The following is a 17,706-nucleotide window of genomic DNA, read 5'->3' on the forward strand; positions in this document are numbered from 1 at the left end:
AGGAATCTGTAGATTAATTTGGGGCCTACTAACATTTGTGTAATACTGAGTCTTCCCCCTACAGAAGGGTGTCTCTTCAAGCCTTTCTCTTATTCTCTGTTTTAATCATTTTTTGTATCTGTATTCAGGTGAGTTGGTTAATGCATTGATTGCATTGTCAGTCAGGAAGTAAAGTGTAAAGCAAGTCAGATATAAAGGAACAGGGAATGGTTTGAACTGTGGTAACTGGAAAACACATGTCCACCTAAAGGGATTCATATTCCTTCTAAACTTGATGTGCCAAGTCAAACATGTTTGTGGGCAGCAGTTCATGAGTAACTGATCTATAGTTTGGGTTTCCCTTCCTAGCAGGAACTCAATTTTAAATGACAGATGTAATACAATGCATTCACGAGGAATTAGGAGCAGGGTCAAACTTAGACTTTATTTTTCCGTCTTCTTTGGTTATTGACCTTTTCAAGTTTTCTCTTTTTAAGCATCTGTTTTGTCTTTTGTAAATGAAAAATATGCTTCAGTAAATTCTACTTACCGCAAGTTGATTTTTAAAAGCTGGCTTCTTAGAACCATTGACTGTGTAATGAAGTTAGTCGTATCTCTGTATGTTCAAGCTGAACTAGAAGCCACCATCTCACTCTGTTACCCTGTTCTCTAACTTCAGTCCTGCTGGATAAGATTCCCTGGTCACCCACCTTTATAACAATGACCACTGTTCCTAATCAGAAATCTTTACAACCTCTTGAGTCCTGAGCTACTGCTTTTATTTTTCAGCTAATCATTGTCAAAACGATCGTGTCTTCTTTGTATAGCATGGTATCTTTTTATTTTACATTAATGTTTACTGAATGAATGCTTTATGCCAGGCACTCTGCTGAGTAATTCACATGCATCATCTCACTTAATGCTCCCATTAACTTTCGAGGTAGTACCATTATTATTCCCATAACATAAATAAAACCGAAGCTTATGAAAGACAAAATATTTCTCCAATATTAGAGGGCAAAAAATGGAAGAGCAAGGATTAGAACCAAGAACTACTTGATGGTGGGATATGAGCTTATAATTCTGGACAAGTCTCCAAAGAATGAGGTGGATATTGGCATGAGATGGGGTTTTATAAGGTAGACTGGAACAAGGTATCGGAGGAAGATCTTTCAGGCTATGTTGAGGAATGTGTGCTTTAACCTTAAGAATTTCAGGATGCCACTGAGGGGTTTTAATGAGAGGAGTGATATGATCGAACTATTTTTAATACAAGTTTGTCTGCAATGTGGACAACTGACTAAGTGGCAAATACAGGAAACCGGTTAGAAAGCTATTTCCATAGTCCGTGTCAAGAAGATTATTGTGTACTGGACAAAGGTGATGGAGTGAAAATAATTAAAGGAGTGAGATTCAAGGCATATTTAAGAGATAAAACCTACAGGTCTTGGCAACTGACTGGACATGGAGGGTGAGGGAGAAGAGAGACTCAAGAATGACTCCATAGTATGAATTCTTTCATGATGAGCCAAGTGTGCACGCTGCCTGAAAGATTTCCTGCAGTCCTTGCATTCATAGGGCCTCTCTCCAGTGTGAATTCTCTGATGCAGAGTGAGAGAGCCACTATAGCTGAAGGCTTTCCCACACACATTACATTCATAAGGCTTCTCTCCTGTGTGAATTCGCTGATGCTGAGCAAGGCCTGCATTCTGACTGAACGTTTTCCTACATTCCTTACACATGTAAGGTTTTTCTCCAGTGTGACTTCGCTGATGTTGTGCCAGCGACGAACTATTGCTAAAGGCTTTCCCACATTCGATACATTCATAGGGCTTCTCTCCAGTATGGACCCTCTGATGCTGATCAAGGTATGCGATCTGGCTGAAGGCTTTCCTACACACTTTACACTCATATGGTTTCTCTCCAGTGTGAACTCTCTGGTGTTGAGCTAAGTGTGCATACTGGCTGAAGGCCTTCCTGCATTCCTTACATTCATAAGGTCTCTCTCCGGTGTGAATTCTCTGGTGTACGATTAGGTAACCACGATGGCTGAAGGCTTTCCCACACACGTTACATACATAAGGTTTCTCTCCGGTATGAATTCGCTGGTGCTGAGCAAGAAATGAGCCATTACTAAAGGCCTTACCACACTCGATACATTCAAATGGTCTCTCTCCAGTGTGGATCCTTTGATGCTGAGTCAGATGGGCAATCTGGCTGAAGGCTTTTTTACACTCATTACACTGATAAGGTTTCTCTCCAGTGTGAACTCTCTGGTGCTGAGCAAGGTGTGCATTCTGGCTGAAGGCCTTCCTACATTCCTTACATTCATAGGGTTTCTCCCCTGTGTGTATTCTCTTATGTTGAGCCAGATTTGCACTCTGGCTGAAGGTTTTCCCACATTCAACACAGGCATAGGGTTTCTCCCCAGTATGAATTCTCTGATGAAGAGTAAGGGATGAACTCTGGTTGAAGACTTTCTCACATTCATTACATTTCAGAAGTTTCTTTCCTACATAGACTTTCTTACGTTTTATTTCAACAGATTTTTTTCGGTAACTTCTCTTTTGTGGCTCATGCTTATGTACTCTTTCTTTGGTGGGAAAACCCTGTTTTATAGCAAATACTGCATCCTTGTGGAAAGTCTGCCAAGATTTAGTGCATTCATTACTTTGATATTCAGTGAGGATTTCTTTATGAGTGATGATCAGTTGACTAGGATGGACCTCCTTACTTCCCAACTTGTTCTTAAACCAGTCCCCACTTTTACAGTCTTCTATTAAACTAGAGCAGTCAAGATTATAACTAAGATGGCTTCTTCCCATTCTCATTACTTTGGACGATTCTTCATAAATAACTTGCTTTGATGAGAATTCACTGTTTTTAAATGCATACTCCCAATCTAAAGGATAGTAAGAAAAAATATTTTGTTTATGCAATAGCAGAGAACTTTTAAAACAGTGAATAAAATGCATAAGTTTAAAGATTTAACAGCTGTTAAATGCAGTCTAAAAAGTATGCTATTACAAAGAACAAGAACTTAAGAAAGGTGATTAAGGACATAAATTAAGCATACATAATCAATAAGGTAACTCAGAAAAATTAAAAATTGAAGAGGTTATTTAAAATCACAATCATCATTTTATATCTACGTTAATGTAACAGTTTCCAAGCACCCTTCCTCTCTTGCCTCAGTTTATCCTGCATTCAAGATATGTTTATTATCTTTAGAAAAACCCATTTCATAATATCAGTGTGGCTAAAAAACCTCCATGAGATCCCTAGACCCAAAGACACACAAGGTACTATTAACTGCTTTAGGCTGTACATGAAACTCTATGATTAAACTTTTGCAGTCTGACAAAGGTCTTCCAAAATATCATTTTCTATGAGATATATTCCAACCAAATATAAAATTGTAGTTAATCCCTGGAGCTGAGATGCTTTCCTATAGAAGTAATTTAGTATCAAATTATTTGATTTTATTAACCTGCCACAGGCCTTAATTTGCCTTCCCCTTTCCATTCCCAAATCAAATCACCTATTCATCTCAAGATTTCCCAATGGTTTCCCACCACTTCAAAATAACCCAAAATTCGTATCATGGGTCACAAAACCCATGTAGCACATGAACATACATGGAAAACCTTTAATAACATTATAGCAAATCAGGTCCAGAAAATATGAAAGCACAATCATGACCAAGTATAGTTTATCCCAGGAATGAAGATTGGTTCAATATGTGAAAACCAATCAATGATCACTATATCAACATATTAAAGACGAAAACCATATATCATTTTAATAGATGTAGAAAGTATTTTACTAAATTTATTAATAAAAATTCTCAGCAAACCAGGACTAGAAAGGAACTTTCTAAAACTAATAAAGGGGATCCAAGCAAACTAACATCAACTTAATGATGAAAGGTTAAATACATTTCCCTTTAGGACTGAGAACAGTGCAAGTATATCTGCTCTACCAATTGTATCCAACACTGTACAGGAGGTCCTAGCTATTGTAATAATCCAGAAAAACAGGCATAAGAATCACAAAGGAAGAAATAACAGTGTATTGGCAGATAACATTATCTATGCAGGAAGCAGGATTCTATAAAACTACTAGAATAACTACTGGATGAATCTAGCAAGATTATATAAAATATAAAGATAATATAAACATCACTTTATATTCTTGTGTATTAGCAGCAAACAATGGGAAGAAGGAGCTTTTAAGAATTCCATGTACTCTGGCTGGTGTAGCTCAGTGGATTGAGTGCGGGTCTGGGAACCAAAGGATCAAGGTTCAATTCCCAGCCAGCACACATGACTGGGTTGCAGGCCAGTTCTCGGCAGGGGACGCAGGAGAAGCAACCACACATTGATATTTCTATCCCTCTCTCCTTCCCTTCCCCTCTAAAGATAAATAAATAAGTAAATCTTTAAAAAAAAGAATTCCATGTATAATAATACACACACAAAAAAGGCACGGATAAAAACTTTTTTTAGATATTTAAGACCACCACGTTGGATACTACAGAATATTACTAAGAGAAAGAAGACTATCAAATGGCTAAATAAACCATACTCATGAATGAGAAGACTCAATGATATTAGGATGTCAATTCTACCCTGAACTGATGTATAGCTTCATCATAATTCAAATCAAAATTTTGGGGGTAGAAATTCTCAACTTCATTTTAAAATTTATATGGAAACGCAAAGATCTAAAATAGCCAAAGTGATTTTACAAACTGAAGTATCTGATATCAAAATTTACTAGAAAGCTACAGCTATTAAGACAGTGTGGTACTGGTGAAAGGCCAGACACCTAGATCAGGAGGACAGAATGGAGTTCAGAACCAGACCTGAGCATTTATGGTCAACTGATTTTCAACAAAGGTTCCAACAAGGCAATATAACCAGGAAAGGAGTCTTCACAACAAATGGTACTTAGCAACTGAATATCCAAAGGGGGGGAAGTGAACTTCAATCTTTATCTTACACAAGACACAAAATTAGCTCAATGGATCATGCACCCAAATGTAAAAACTAAAATGTAAAATCCTAGGAAAAACATGGAAGAAAATGTTGGTGACCTGGGAATAGCAAGAATTTCTTAGATATGGCACAAAAGCACCAACCAAGACAAATTAATAAACTGGAATTTAAAAAAAATTGAAAATTTTGGATGCCCAAAAGACAGCAGTAGAAAAACAAAAACACAAACCACAATTGGCATACATATAAATGACAAAGGACTTGTACGATCTAAAGAAAGAACTCTTATAACTGAAGAAAAGAAACAACCCACTAAAATATGGGCCAAAACTTGAACAAACACTTCATGAAATATATAGAATGGCCAATAAGTTCACGAAAAGATGCTCAACATTATTAGTAAAAGAATAATGAATAAATAAACGAAATAATTTCCTTTAATCTAAAAGAAATGAGTGACCAAAAAGGAAAAGCAGAGGCATTGCTGTGTCCGGATTTTTTAAATGTGATGGAGCAACTTATGCAAAACTAAAAGGCAAGGACAAGGAGACCCTGTGACTTTTGGACCCAGAGAGCAGGACAGGTTATCAGAGAAGACAGGTGTGAGAGAATATATACAAGGAGAGTAAGTTGGGGAGCTCATGCTAAAGACACCTCAATGTCTGTCCCAGGCCCGAAGCAATTTGAAAAGCTACCCAGAAGGTATCAGTTACACAATGGAACCTTTCGGAATGGCAGAGCTTGTTTTCCTGCAGTGGCCTCACCTCCCGAGTCCTCTCACTCACCAGAGTGTGTGCCTCCTGTCCCCACCTCCTTCACCATCCAGGGCTCTTTTCCTTGCTCCAACAGTGAGATCACCTCTGGCTTAGAAACTGAGACTCCTGCTTGGAAGAAATAAAGAAGGCATTAGCCAGGCCCTTAATTGGATGGAGTTCCCTGGTCATCAGGAGGTGAGGGCATTATAGAGGGAGTTAAGGAAGAAGAATGCGGAACAGGAAGTTGCAGAAATAGTCTAATGAAGCTGCCAATTCTACAAAACTTGGCCTACTTGCAGGAGCAACAAAAGAAATTCAGTGAATTATATCAGAGGCTTCTCAAATGTTAGACTGGAGATCAGCCCTTTGTGCAGATTCTGAATTATGGGAGACCTTACCCAGTGACACCAGGTTCCTGTAGTTCTCCAGCATCACCTTCTTGTACAAATTCCTCTGAGCAAGATTCAGCCATTCCCACTCCTCTTGAGAGAAATCTATAGCCACATCCCCAAATGTCACCAAATCCTGAAATGACATAAACATACTCCTGTCTAACTAGTGTTCTTACCCTCATATCTGCATAGTTTGAAGAGGTAAGTCATCTGCCTTTCAGAAAGAGATACTACACATTAGTGCAATTTTCTAGTAGTGAATCTTGGGTTCTGAGCAACACATGTCAAGTAATTGCTGGATGACTTCTCTGTGCTTAATTTTGATGTTGCCGTGGTAAGTGTACAATTTCATAGTCTCTAGTAATGGAGAAAAGATTTATAAGACACACAAAAATGGGAAGTAACATTAACAATCAAGAGGAAAATAATACGTTATTCATACTAAATGCTAGAGCATTTCTCAATATGGAAAATAAGGCTGGACTGGGCCAGTGAAGAAAGGCTTCAAGGATGACACAAGAATGTGAGTTAAGCCTTCCAAGATGTATGTGGTCTAAAACAGCATTTTCCCAAACTCTACAGTGGAATGTTCCAGATATAACAATAGGATGTGTGTATACACACACACACACACACACACACACACATCACTCTATACTACTGATGCTTATAATATGTAATAAAATAGTAATTCTTATAGTGACTTTTCAAAAATATAATTTAAACAAAGGTAAGCCATCACAGAGAACAAACGGGGGCAACAGAAGATTATCTAACAGCTCTTGATAACCCCACTGAGTTTCAATGACAGCTGGTAACCTATCATGCTACCTAACAGACAAAATAATGGTAATTTTCAGCACCATTAATGAGCAAATAGTGAACATTTCCAATGTGATTATGAAGTGTATCAAAAATACCTACCACCGGAGGGACACACCCAACTTCTCATGTGTAATGAGCGAGAATTGTTGCTGTGTGAACTGTGGATCTTAATTATAATGTGGGACAAGACCTAGTCTGGTCCCTAAAAACTCAAAATGGGCCGTCTTCCTAATGAGTTCCATCTGCTCCAGACTTACCAGGGCTTGCCAGATGGTTCTTTTCATGGTTCTTGATCTGACGTGTCACAGAGTAATGCCTACTCTTAGTTGGGCTGACAGACAAATGGCACTCAACAGGACATACCTGGACAGCTGAACTGACTGGTCTAACCCTGAACAACCACCTCACAGGCTGGTTAACAGCCACTGCACTGAGTCTGACTGGCAGCCATGCCTGATCTCCCCTCAGTCTAGCAGCAGAGGGGCAGGCCTGGCACAGCATGGCCTCTGGGACCCCAGCCTCAGTGGTTGTCAAATACAAACATCACTCCTATTCTTCCTGTGACTTTATAGAGTAATGTTCCCACTGAAGATTTATTTAGGCACATCACTAATTTCACACAAAAACATTTTTAATGGAAAAATAAGTCAAAATATGAATCATGAATGCCTAAGTAATATGGAAAGCAAAAATGTGACTCTCATCAACATCAGTTACACGCATCAGTTTTCATCACTAAAACATGTATAATCCAGGGAAATCTGAGAGGTGAGTAAAGGCTTCAAGGAAGGAAGGGAACTTGGGTCTGAAAAGACGAACCTTGCGCTAAGCACAGTGAGGCACTGTCGACCATCAACTAACTATTAAAACAGACTTCAATTCGAACTCTTTAAAATTTGGGGAGAGAAAAGTTGTTCCTCACACATCATTTCTGCTGTAGATAGAGGTGAGGTAGGTTTTGCTGGATAAAGTTCTTAAAGACTTTTTTTTAGCTGCCCATACAAACTAATGGATTCTAGGTTTCAACTGTCTTATTGACATTTTTATCTTGGCCAATGAGACTTGACTACCTTTCAAATTTTTTTACATTTACTTTGGTTAAACAGAATTTTCATATAAGTTTGTCATTATTAAGGAAACATAGAAAAATTATATTCAGTATTTCTACCTTCAGTGAATTCTTTCCCTTTTTAAGTTAAAGAATGGAAAGTCCTCCACCCTCTACATCACCCGCCCTACCTCCTAGAAGCAATCAAAATTTACAGTTAGTGTGTATTTATTTAAATATTTCCTTACACAGACATATCTATGATTATCTATACACATTCATTTACTTATAAGTTTTGTTGGATGGATAATATCACATGATATAAACATGCCATATCTTATGCCATGTTTTACCAAAGTCTTGATTACTTTCAAGTTACATGAATCTTAATTTTTCACTCTGATTCTGCAATGTCTATTTCCTTAAAATAAATTTCTAGATGTTTTTCTCTCTCTTGAGACTAGGATTTCCCAGAATTATTTAACCTCAAAAATATTTTAAATTTCATTGTTTTGACCGAACAGTTGAGACCAGGAGTCAAGTACTGACCTGGACTCAATGAAATACTAGTAGGGGAATTTCAGGTAGAAGAAATGGGAGGAAATGGAAGCACAGAAACAAAGGAAGAAATTAAGAGCCCCGAATAGTACCTATAAACCAAAGGTAACATCTACTACTAATATGTTATCTTGGAGTTAAATCACTATAGGGGTCTTATCTCATTCAGGAAGTGGTAAGAGTGCTAATTATAGAAAGAAGATTACTGGAGGAAGAAAGAGGATTATTACCTAGTGAGTAATGGATACATATTTTCCTAGGGTGGCCTTTAAAAGAATAATGTTCAACTAACAAGATAATATGGGGAAAATACCTGATTTATCCAAAAGAAGGCCCAAAAGGAAACAGAAAGGAAAAGAACAGATGGGATAAGTAGAAAATAAACAGCAGTATGGGAAGACTTAAACACAAATACGTCACTAATTAAATGAAAATGTACTAAATACTAATTTAAAAACCAAGATTATTAGTCTGCATTTTCAAAACCGATGTTTTGCGGTGAGACACAGGGACTGAGAGAGGCACCCAGGGCCACCCAAGAGCCCAGCTGCGAGCACGGGGTGGGAAGCACACCAGACAGCAGAGTGCCGCTTACGGAGGCATACTCTACATACAAGCTTCAGAGGAAGAGGTTCTCCGAAAGTGCATGTTAACATCATCCTGGGACTCAGTGAAAATGTAATTTCCCGGGCCCCACTACCAGAGCCCGTGACTCAGGAGGCCCAGGGCAGGATCTCAGACACAGCACTTGGGGCGATGGGCTCTATCTGTTCTACACATCATACCCTCACCTTCTCTTTCCATTACCGATGCAGGAGAGGACAGGTAATTGGCTCTAGCCTCCATGGGCTCATTCCTTTGTTCATTCACAGGTGAATTTGGCATATACAAGGTGCGACAAAAGTAGGCTTATAGTTGTGAGTGTGCAAAACAGAGTTTACTCTTGCATTATTATTTATTAATTATTTCCCATTCAACTGTAAACCTACTTTTGCCCCACCCTGTACTACCTACACAGTTACAAGAGTTGGGAATACAAAGGTGGACAAAATATAGTCCCTCCCCTTGTGGAGTTAATATGCTAACAGAGGAGAAAGACATTAAATAAAAGGTCATACAGTGTGAGATAGTGTTAACTGCTCTGACAAGAAACAAGAGAAGGTAACTGAGAGTGACAGGGGTATTTATTTTAGCTAAAATGATCAAGATAAACCTAAATGAAGAGGTGATGTCTGAACAAGAATCTAAAGAAAGTGGGGGAGCAGGCCACACCAGCATCTGTTCAGAGACAGAAATGAGCCTGGATCGTCTGAGGAACTGTAAGCTGACCAGCATGACTGGAGCAGACAATGCCAACACTTGCAGAAAACGAGGTTTGGGGCCCCCCTGGGGCTGGACCACACAGGGCCTTAGAGGCTGTGATAAGGACACTGGCTTTTATTCCAAGTAAAATGGAAGCCAGGGAAGGCTCCAGGCCGAGGAACGAAATGAGCTCCGTCCCTGGCGCACCACTCCACAGCGACCTTCCTCCTTTCCTACCACCCTCCTGAAACCCTCACTCACCAACCACCTCCTATGTTCCTGACCCTCACCACATACTACAGCTTCCTATAACCACAGAGTCACCAACTAGTGACAGAGATATGTTCCCTTCCTCCCTTGGACAAGTTCACCCCCAGTTTCCCTGGCTTCATCATTTGATAAGCCCATATCTGTGCTGTCCATTAGACCAGGTACTAACCACATGTAGCCAGTTAAATTTAAATGAGTTAACATTAAAAGTTCAGTTCCTTGGTCACACAAAGTGTTCCATAGCCACCTGTGGCGTATGTCTGTCATCAATTGTCACAAGAAGGTCCACTGGCCAGTGCTGATTTCTGCTGCTGGCTCATCTTCCTCTTTACAACCATCCTCTGTATTTTCATCTAGCGGTTTGCCTGGTTTTGCTTTTTGGATTGAACTTAAAAAATGTAAGGAAGAAATTTTTTTTCTAAATGAATAACCCATCCCATCTCCTCTGATTTAACATCATTATTATTATAGTATAATATACATACTAGTAGACACTACGTTCCACGCAGACAAAGGCAGAGTCTGTTTTTCTTTACCACAGTATTGCCAGCACTTGGTACAGTAAACCTTTACTAATTATATGTTTAGTGAATGAATTGGTATTTTCCATTCTTTAAGATTTTACTTATTTATTTGAGGGGGGAAGGGAAGGAGAAAAACAGGGAGAGAAACATCAATATGTGGTTGCCTCTTGTGTGCTCCTCACTGGGGACCTGGCCTGCAACTCAGGCACGTGCCCTAGCTGGGGAATTGAACTGGCAACGCTTTGATTCATAGGCCGGCACTCAACCACCGAGTCAGACCAGCCAGGACAGTATTTTCCATTCTTATTTATACTTGCATTTGTTTCTAGACATAAGCCAATCTTTCCATTTGCTCCTTCTGGCTGCCCTTCCAAACTATTTACTGTTAAAGATGTATGTAGCCATTTTTAAATGTGGAGTCAAGTACTCCCTATTATTATTCTTTTACTAAACATCTCCTGATATTTTTCCATATTAATTCCACTAATCTGAACTGGATGACCTAGAGTATACTACCTGCTGTCTACCACTCAGGATGTCCCCAAAGCAGGACCTCATTACTTCAATGTAATTCTATTCCCCAAAGCCCAAAGCGTGCCTGAAAAAATCCCCGTGCTGACCCATGTTTTACTACTCAAGGGTCAACATAGCTGACCCATGTTTTACTACTCAAGACCAAACACACCAGTTCCTCAAAATCACCTTGAACAAGAGACCTCGCCAGGTACTGTGACTAAGTCTACCCAGCAGCCCTCATCTTGCCTTCCTATCAAACCCAGACCTGTGGAAAAACTCCAAGCTGTTGGTTACATCTGAATGAACACCTTGACCTCAATGAATTAAAGTCCCTACAATGAAAGAGTACTTCTTTCCCCCCTTGAGAGGTGCCTAACCCAAGGAGGTGCTAAACTATTTCTTGAATGAAAATGAAAATGCTGAGAGAGAAAGAGAGAGGGAGGAAGCTCCCTGGGCTCTTAGGGACCTCCTTTTACTGGACTGAAGAACATGAGGATCAGGTCACTAATGAATGGGACTTTGTTAGGCTGGGGAGTTTCAGAAGAAAACCAAAACGTTCACATAAAACCTGAAAAATGAGACATTTCAGGGAAGAGGGAAGAAATGCTTCCTTACCTTGGACATGGCTTTAAGAACTTAAGAATTTATGACAGGTTCTCTGTCTTCTTCCTTCAGGTTCCTCTCTGGCAGGAGGCCAGAGTCTGGAGAAGACAGAGCTGAGGGGAGAAAGAAACCCTACATCACCAGCCTAGAAACCTCCCTGTCCTCCTCCTCCCACCACAGACATAGAGGTATCATTGGATCTGTCCCTCCCTCCTAAATTTACAGTTCTTTTTCCCGTGTGCTTTAAAGCTCAAGAGCCCAATATAAACTTTCTCTGCGTACACATTAACTCATCTCTGATAAACAGTGTCAACGGTGCAGAATGGCACTACCAAGTAAAGATCACCCCCCCAACCTTCATACATGAAATCATTCAAGGCTTCACGGTAATAAGCAATTGAGCCCAACAGGAATCCAGGTCCCACTTTCCATCTTTCCACCGGATGCTGATGTTGAAAGGAAAAATGTCTACAAAGGTGAGAGATATGCTACAGAGTGACCGCCTCTGAGGAAGCATCTTCCCACAGAGCAGACATTAGAGGGGTCATGTGATCTGGAGGGCACTGGACCGGAGTCAGGACGCAGAGCTTTTGGTCGTGGCTTACGACTAACTGCACCTGCAAACCAATCTCTACTTTTCTGGCCAATTCCTCGTGAGAAGCAGGGGTCAGGGACTACACATGAACAGTCACTGAAACCCTTTAATAGTGCCCACTAACCTGCAGCCTACTTACTGTAAAAATCACTAACTTTGGGGATCATAATGCCTCGAACACCTGATCCACCACCACTCACTAGCTCTGCAACCTCCCTGGAGTTTCCAAACACTCCGAGCCTGTTTTCCCATCATCAGAAAAATGTCAGCTGTCAGCACGACCTGGAGATGATCCACATACAGCACTGAGCACAGTGCCTAGGCATCCTTTGTGATCGATTATCCATGTCAGTCATCACGCCATTTATTTTCAGGAACAGCACACAGTGGGTCCCACCCTTCCTGTTCCAGCAGCCTGGGCTTCTGCTGTCCAAGACTAAGGCTGGGGCTGCTCCATGTCTCCTCCTCTCCCTCCCTATCTTCTCTGCTGATGGTGCATCTCTGCCCCTTCATCTCAATGCTGTCCCCAACCCTGGGGCACCGGCGTCCCCGCACTGCACGAACCACAGGCCTTCTGCTGGCAGCTCCCCTGCAGCCCTCAGACTCGGCCCCACAAGGCCACTCTTGGCCCACTGTCACACTGATACACAGTGTCACACTAATAAAGTGTCACAGTCCGAAGGACACACTCTTACGCGGTCTCCTGTGACCATACACCCAGCCGCACAGTTGCCCACTCATTGTTACAGGCAGGGTCGCATACGTTCTTTCACAGTGACAAGGCCTCACGCTGTCGCAGACAGACACACAGACACACACACACAGTGATGCTGTCTTACACATGATCGCCCCCGGTCCCACTTTTTTCCCACGCGCGGTGACAGGCCCGTTCACTCGCCCGCCCGCCCGGGACTCCTCACCACCTCCTGCCAGCGGGTCGGCACCTCCCTCCGCGCTGCGGGCAGAGGCCGGAGGCCCAGCATCCCCGCGAGCCAGGGTAGGAATTCGACCCCGCGGTAGATGAGCGGACTCACAAAGGGGCCGCGGCGCTTGGGCGGGCGGCCAGCGCCGGCCGCGGTGGCCGCTGGGAAATGGAGTCCGGGTCGGGACACAGCGCAGAGCATTCTGGGACTGCTCGCCTGGGGCGCCGCCTTGGTCCCGCCGCCTTCCTTTTCCAGAGTTTTCTGCGGCGTTACTCTACCCACGGGATGTACCACGTGACCCAGTCTTCTCGAGCCCCGCCTTCCCACTGAGGCCCGCCCAGGCCTAGGCGCCGGCTGGGACTGCGCAGGTGCAGCTGTGCCCCTGGATGTCCCGGCGCCCAGCACGCGCCCGGGCGGCGCGGCTACCGGGGCAGTGGGCGAGCCCGCGAGGAAAGGGTCCGCGGAGGCTGTGCGACTGTTTAAGACCTCAGGTTGTCCTGGATTTCCTTCTTTCCTTTTTCTGTTTCTTGACTTTCTTCCGTGTCTTCATAGCTATTTACTGAGCGCCTGTTTGCCCGGCACTGTCGTAGGCGCTGAAGGCACATCTGTGCGCAAGCAAAAATACCCCAATTCTAATGTGGGAGAAATTCAATAAGAGACAAAAAAAGGATGCTGAGGTCTGTTCGGAAGTGATACGTGTTACAAGGAAAAATATAGCGGAGTTTATGGCTCATTCTTTTAGTTCATCATTCTTTTGATTATACCCTCTTATTCCTAATGAACCTATGTCTTTGAAAATATTTTATAAACTCCTATCGTTAGTTCAATCTCCCATTCATGTCTCAGCTTTTCCGAAATTGGGTTGTACACTTAAGTGCTTCAAGATAACTTGTCCTGCCAAAGTCACCAATGACAAAAAGCATTACATAATCTGGGAATTTTTTAAAAGATTTTTATTTATTTAGCTATTTTTAGAGAGAGGGGAAGGAGAAAGGGAGAGAAACATCCATGTGTGGTTGCCTCTCACAGGCACCCTACTGGGGCCCTGAACTGCAACCCAGGAATGTGCCCAGACTGGGAATCAAACCAGCCACCCTGTGGCTCGCAGGCAGTCACTCAATCTACTGAGCCACACCAGCCAGAACTGATCTGGGAATTTTTATGTGGAGGGAGTAAAAAATGTAATTAAAAGCACTGTTTACAGTAATGTTGAGATAAACAACATGGCTACAGGTAGAAGAATGATTAAATAAGTAATCTATCCGTTTGAAAACTATATGATTTATAAAAAGAAAAATTGATGATGAAGCACTATGTGAAAATATATCTTAGGCTTGTTTTTTTTTAAGTAGGAACAAAACTTTCAATTGCATTAAGATTCAATATTAGAAAACTGTTCCTATGTATAAAAAGTTAAAGGAACACAAGCCACAAAATTGGTAGTTGGTTTTGTGTTTGATGAAATTCTGTTTATCTTCTCCCTTGCTTTTTCCAAACCATATAGACAAATTTTATGTAAGCTGGGACATACTAGTAGACTGCCAGGTTTTTGAAGCCTTTTCCATATTTCACAAATAAATGAGGATTGGGCCTGAAGATTTGTAGCATAATTTTTCATTTTCAACCATTATTGCTCTTAAGTTTCTCCTGGCAGAGCCCTCTACAAAGCTTGGTAATAGGGTGAATCAGAACTTAACTTTGATCTACATAAAACCATATTTATCAATTTCAATGTGGCAGCAAGCAGATGTCTGCCACTGTATCTAAATTTAATGTAATAATTAATCTTGAGCAGTAGAGATTAGAATGTGGAATCCTGAGAGCCAGACCCATTTATTTTGCCTTCAGTAGGCACAATGAAGATGCAATACATTTATTATTTTTTCATGACTTAGTATGGAGCAATTTTAAGCCTATGGTCTCTCCTTAATCAATATTTGTAAATAAGTTTGAGGTCAAAGTTTTGTTTGGGGTTGGGGTGGGGGAGGAATGTCTAATGGCTCCAGCACGTTTTGTTCAAAGACTAGTCTTCCTCTATTATATTGCTGTTGTACCTTCGTCAAAAATCAGTTCAGATAGCTGACAAGAACTTGTATCTAGAATATGTAAAGAACACAAAGTGACTAATAAAAACACAAATAACAGTATTAAAAATGGGCAAAGGATTCGAATGGATAGTTCTCCAAAGAAGATATACAAATTAAAAGGTGCTCAACATTATTAGTCCTCAATTTTGACTTATCTGAAACTAACATTTCCTAATTCAAGGTTTTAGTTTAGACTTTTCCCCTAAAATGACACTCCATATTTCTACCTGTACGTCTAACAGACATTTCAATCTGTCACGTTCCAAACCAAACACCCAATCTTACCTCCCCAAATGTGCTCCTTTCCAGGTCTTCTTATCTCACTGCTGTTACTGTTCTGATTATTCAGCTCAGAAACCCCTGGAGTTATCCTCGACTACTGCTCTTTGTCGTGCTACTCCACCCAATCAGCAAATCCTGTCAGCTCCACTTTAAAATATATACAGAATTGTGGGGTCGAGCTGGACAATGGCTCTTCCAACACACCTAATGGAAGGCTGGCCTGAGAGTCCCCAGGCCAGAAGGAAAATGTATTGCTTTGGAAATAGATTGTTAATTCCCCCCTTAACTCCTTTTGGGAGTGCCTTCTTGTCATGTGCCTGCCTATTGACCTTTTTCTTTCTACACGTACACACTGAAGTAATGTGGTTTAGAGTCATGCAGGACCGTGCCCCCTTTGTCTGGGACCTGTTAAAACAAGTCTTGGACTCAGGGAAGTGCGGTCCACTGGTGCCTCCTGTGAATAATAAAGCCTATGTGTACTCCACCCAGCCTTCCTTGTGGGTTTTTCTTCTTATCCAAACGGGCAGTCGAAATCCCCCAGCTCAACCTCCTGCGTTACAAGAATCCAACCCCTTTTCACCACCAACTCTGCCACCATCCACTTCCTAGTTAGACTTGAAGTAGACATTCACTGGTAGAGGTAGATCACTGGCTCAGAGCCATGGTTACTTCTGGGAAATGTAGTCGAGTCCCATAGGTCAGGATAAGCAAAGAAGTCAGCCCAGTTTATGGGCCTGAGATCCAAGTCCAGTCTGGTCATACTGTTGGACCTCAAGTTCCTCACCTTCAGCCTCACTGTGCCATGCTTTGTGGTCCTGCTCAAATCTGTTCCCAGTCAGGCCTGATGCACTGCCTACAGGACTGACCAGAAATTCTGATGTTAATTCCATCCCTTGTAGTTATTTCTTGAAAATGTGTACCCCAGCACAGGCCTGGAATGGTCCAGTGATCTCCTGTGGGCACCATTGTATGCTATCTCGTCCAGGTCCTAGCCCAGAGTCTAGAGTCTCTTTGTTTGGCTGTTTCCATGGGGCTTCGTAGCCTCTGTGACATCATGTCTTCTGTTTCTTCTGCTCTGGAGTTGAATCTCTTTCCCACAGTACCATGCTGCCTGTTCTGTCTCTTGAGATACTTTCTCGAAGACCCCACACTGGTTCATCTGCCACTCAAACCAGAAGCAGCATTTCCTCCACCCATAAGTACTAAGGCCTTGTAGCCACTCTCTGCCCCACAAATTCCAGTCACTTCAGTTTCCCCAAATTGTGTTGCATCAACCAAGGAAATCAGTGCTCTGCCTTGGTTCCTTCTCTCTGCTCTCAGGTCTTGAATATGCCTTCAGAGAGAAAGCCACTGCGACCCCAGGTGCCTTTATTTCCCATCTTGCACTACCAATTGTCCAAAGTCTGAACACTGGTTTCTTACACATTATCTAGTTTTTTTGTTCAGAGCCGGCCAGCAAGTTTAGTACAATTACACCATTGTAGTTGGAGAAAAAAAATCCTCCCTGATGTTGTTTAAGCATTTCCCTTTTTGGCACAAGATGATATAACTCATACTCAAATTGTTTCCAAGGGGAAATGGTCTGTTTCCACATTGTCTGGATGTGGCTCTAGAATAAACTGTACCGACAGGAAAGGTTTCCTCATTCAGAGGCATAATAAGGCCTGAACAGCATCCAGGACCGGGACTCCTAACTATAGGGGGCCACGCTGCCTCAAAATGTGTGAAGCCCAAGGGCTCCCACACCTCCATACACAGAAGTTGACTGCCGGTGCCAGTAGGAAACTGGGCCTAGATGTCGTCTCATTTAGAACATTTTTACCGGTTTTGCATTCTCATTCACAATCTATATTTATTTCAACGTAAATATAAATTTTTAAACTAGTTATCAGATAAACTCACGGGCTTCTCCCTCACCCCGCACCAACCCATCTGGTACACTGGCTGCTCCACGAAAATGGTGATTTACTAGATGAGACAATTTTTTTCACACATTCTTTTACTCACACATTGTTTGTGACTGAGTTCCTGAGTCGCTGAATGGTTC

At 41.7% G+C, this 17,706-nt stretch overlaps 1 protein-coding gene across 7 annotated transcripts; it reads right to left on the reverse strand.

Moving 5' to 3' along the window:
• Positions 1-792: 792 nt before the first annotated feature.
• ZNF583 (zinc finger protein 583) lies at positions 793-13,457 on the reverse strand. 7 transcript variants are annotated; one of them, XM_037168038.2, is made up of 5 exons: positions 13,291-13,457; positions 11,785-11,885; positions 6,133-6,259; positions 5,765-5,860; positions 793-2,881 (listed from the first exon to the last, which is right to left on the reverse strand). In XM_037168038.2, exons 2-5 carry the CDS (start codon positions 11,791-11,793, stop codon positions 1,404-1,406), a joined length of 1,710 nt encoding a protein of 569 aa, XP_037023933.1. In that variant the 5' UTR covers positions 11,794-11,885; positions 13,291-13,457; the 3' UTR covers positions 793-1,403. The 7 variants fall into 7 exon arrangements, with proteins under 7 accessions (XP_037023933.1, XP_037023931.1, XP_037023932.1 ...); XM_037168036.2 differs by having other exon boundaries at positions 13,288-13,457; XM_037168037.2 differs by having other exon boundaries at positions 13,207-13,457.
• Between the last annotated feature and the right edge of the window lie 4,249 nt (positions 13,458-17,706).

This window comes from Artibeus jamaicensis, unplaced genomic scaffold, assembly GCF_021234435.1.
Source record: "Artibeus jamaicensis isolate MK-2021 breed Jamaican fruit bat unplaced genomic scaffold, CSHL_Jam_final contig_723, whole genome shotgun sequence".
NCBI lineage: Eukaryota > Metazoa > Chordata > Mammalia > Chiroptera > Phyllostomidae > Artibeus > Artibeus jamaicensis.

What these genes read in the sequence shown, in the direction of transcription:
- ZNF583 (XM_037168035.2), bottom strand. Translation starts at nt 6,277, where the DNA reads ATGTTTATGTCATTTCAGGATTTGGTGACATTTGGGGATGTGGCTATA. An exon ending in CAGGAACCTGGTGTCACTGG is followed by an intron (nt 5,861 to 6,132) that starts GTAAGGTCTCCC and finishes TCTTCCAAGCAG; the next exon opens with GAGTCTCAGTTTCTAAGCCA. An exon ending in GACAGGAGGCACACACTCTG is followed by an intron (nt 2,882 to 5,764) that starts GTGAGTGAGAGG and finishes ACTATCCTTTAG; the next exon opens with ATTGGGAGTATGCATTTAAA.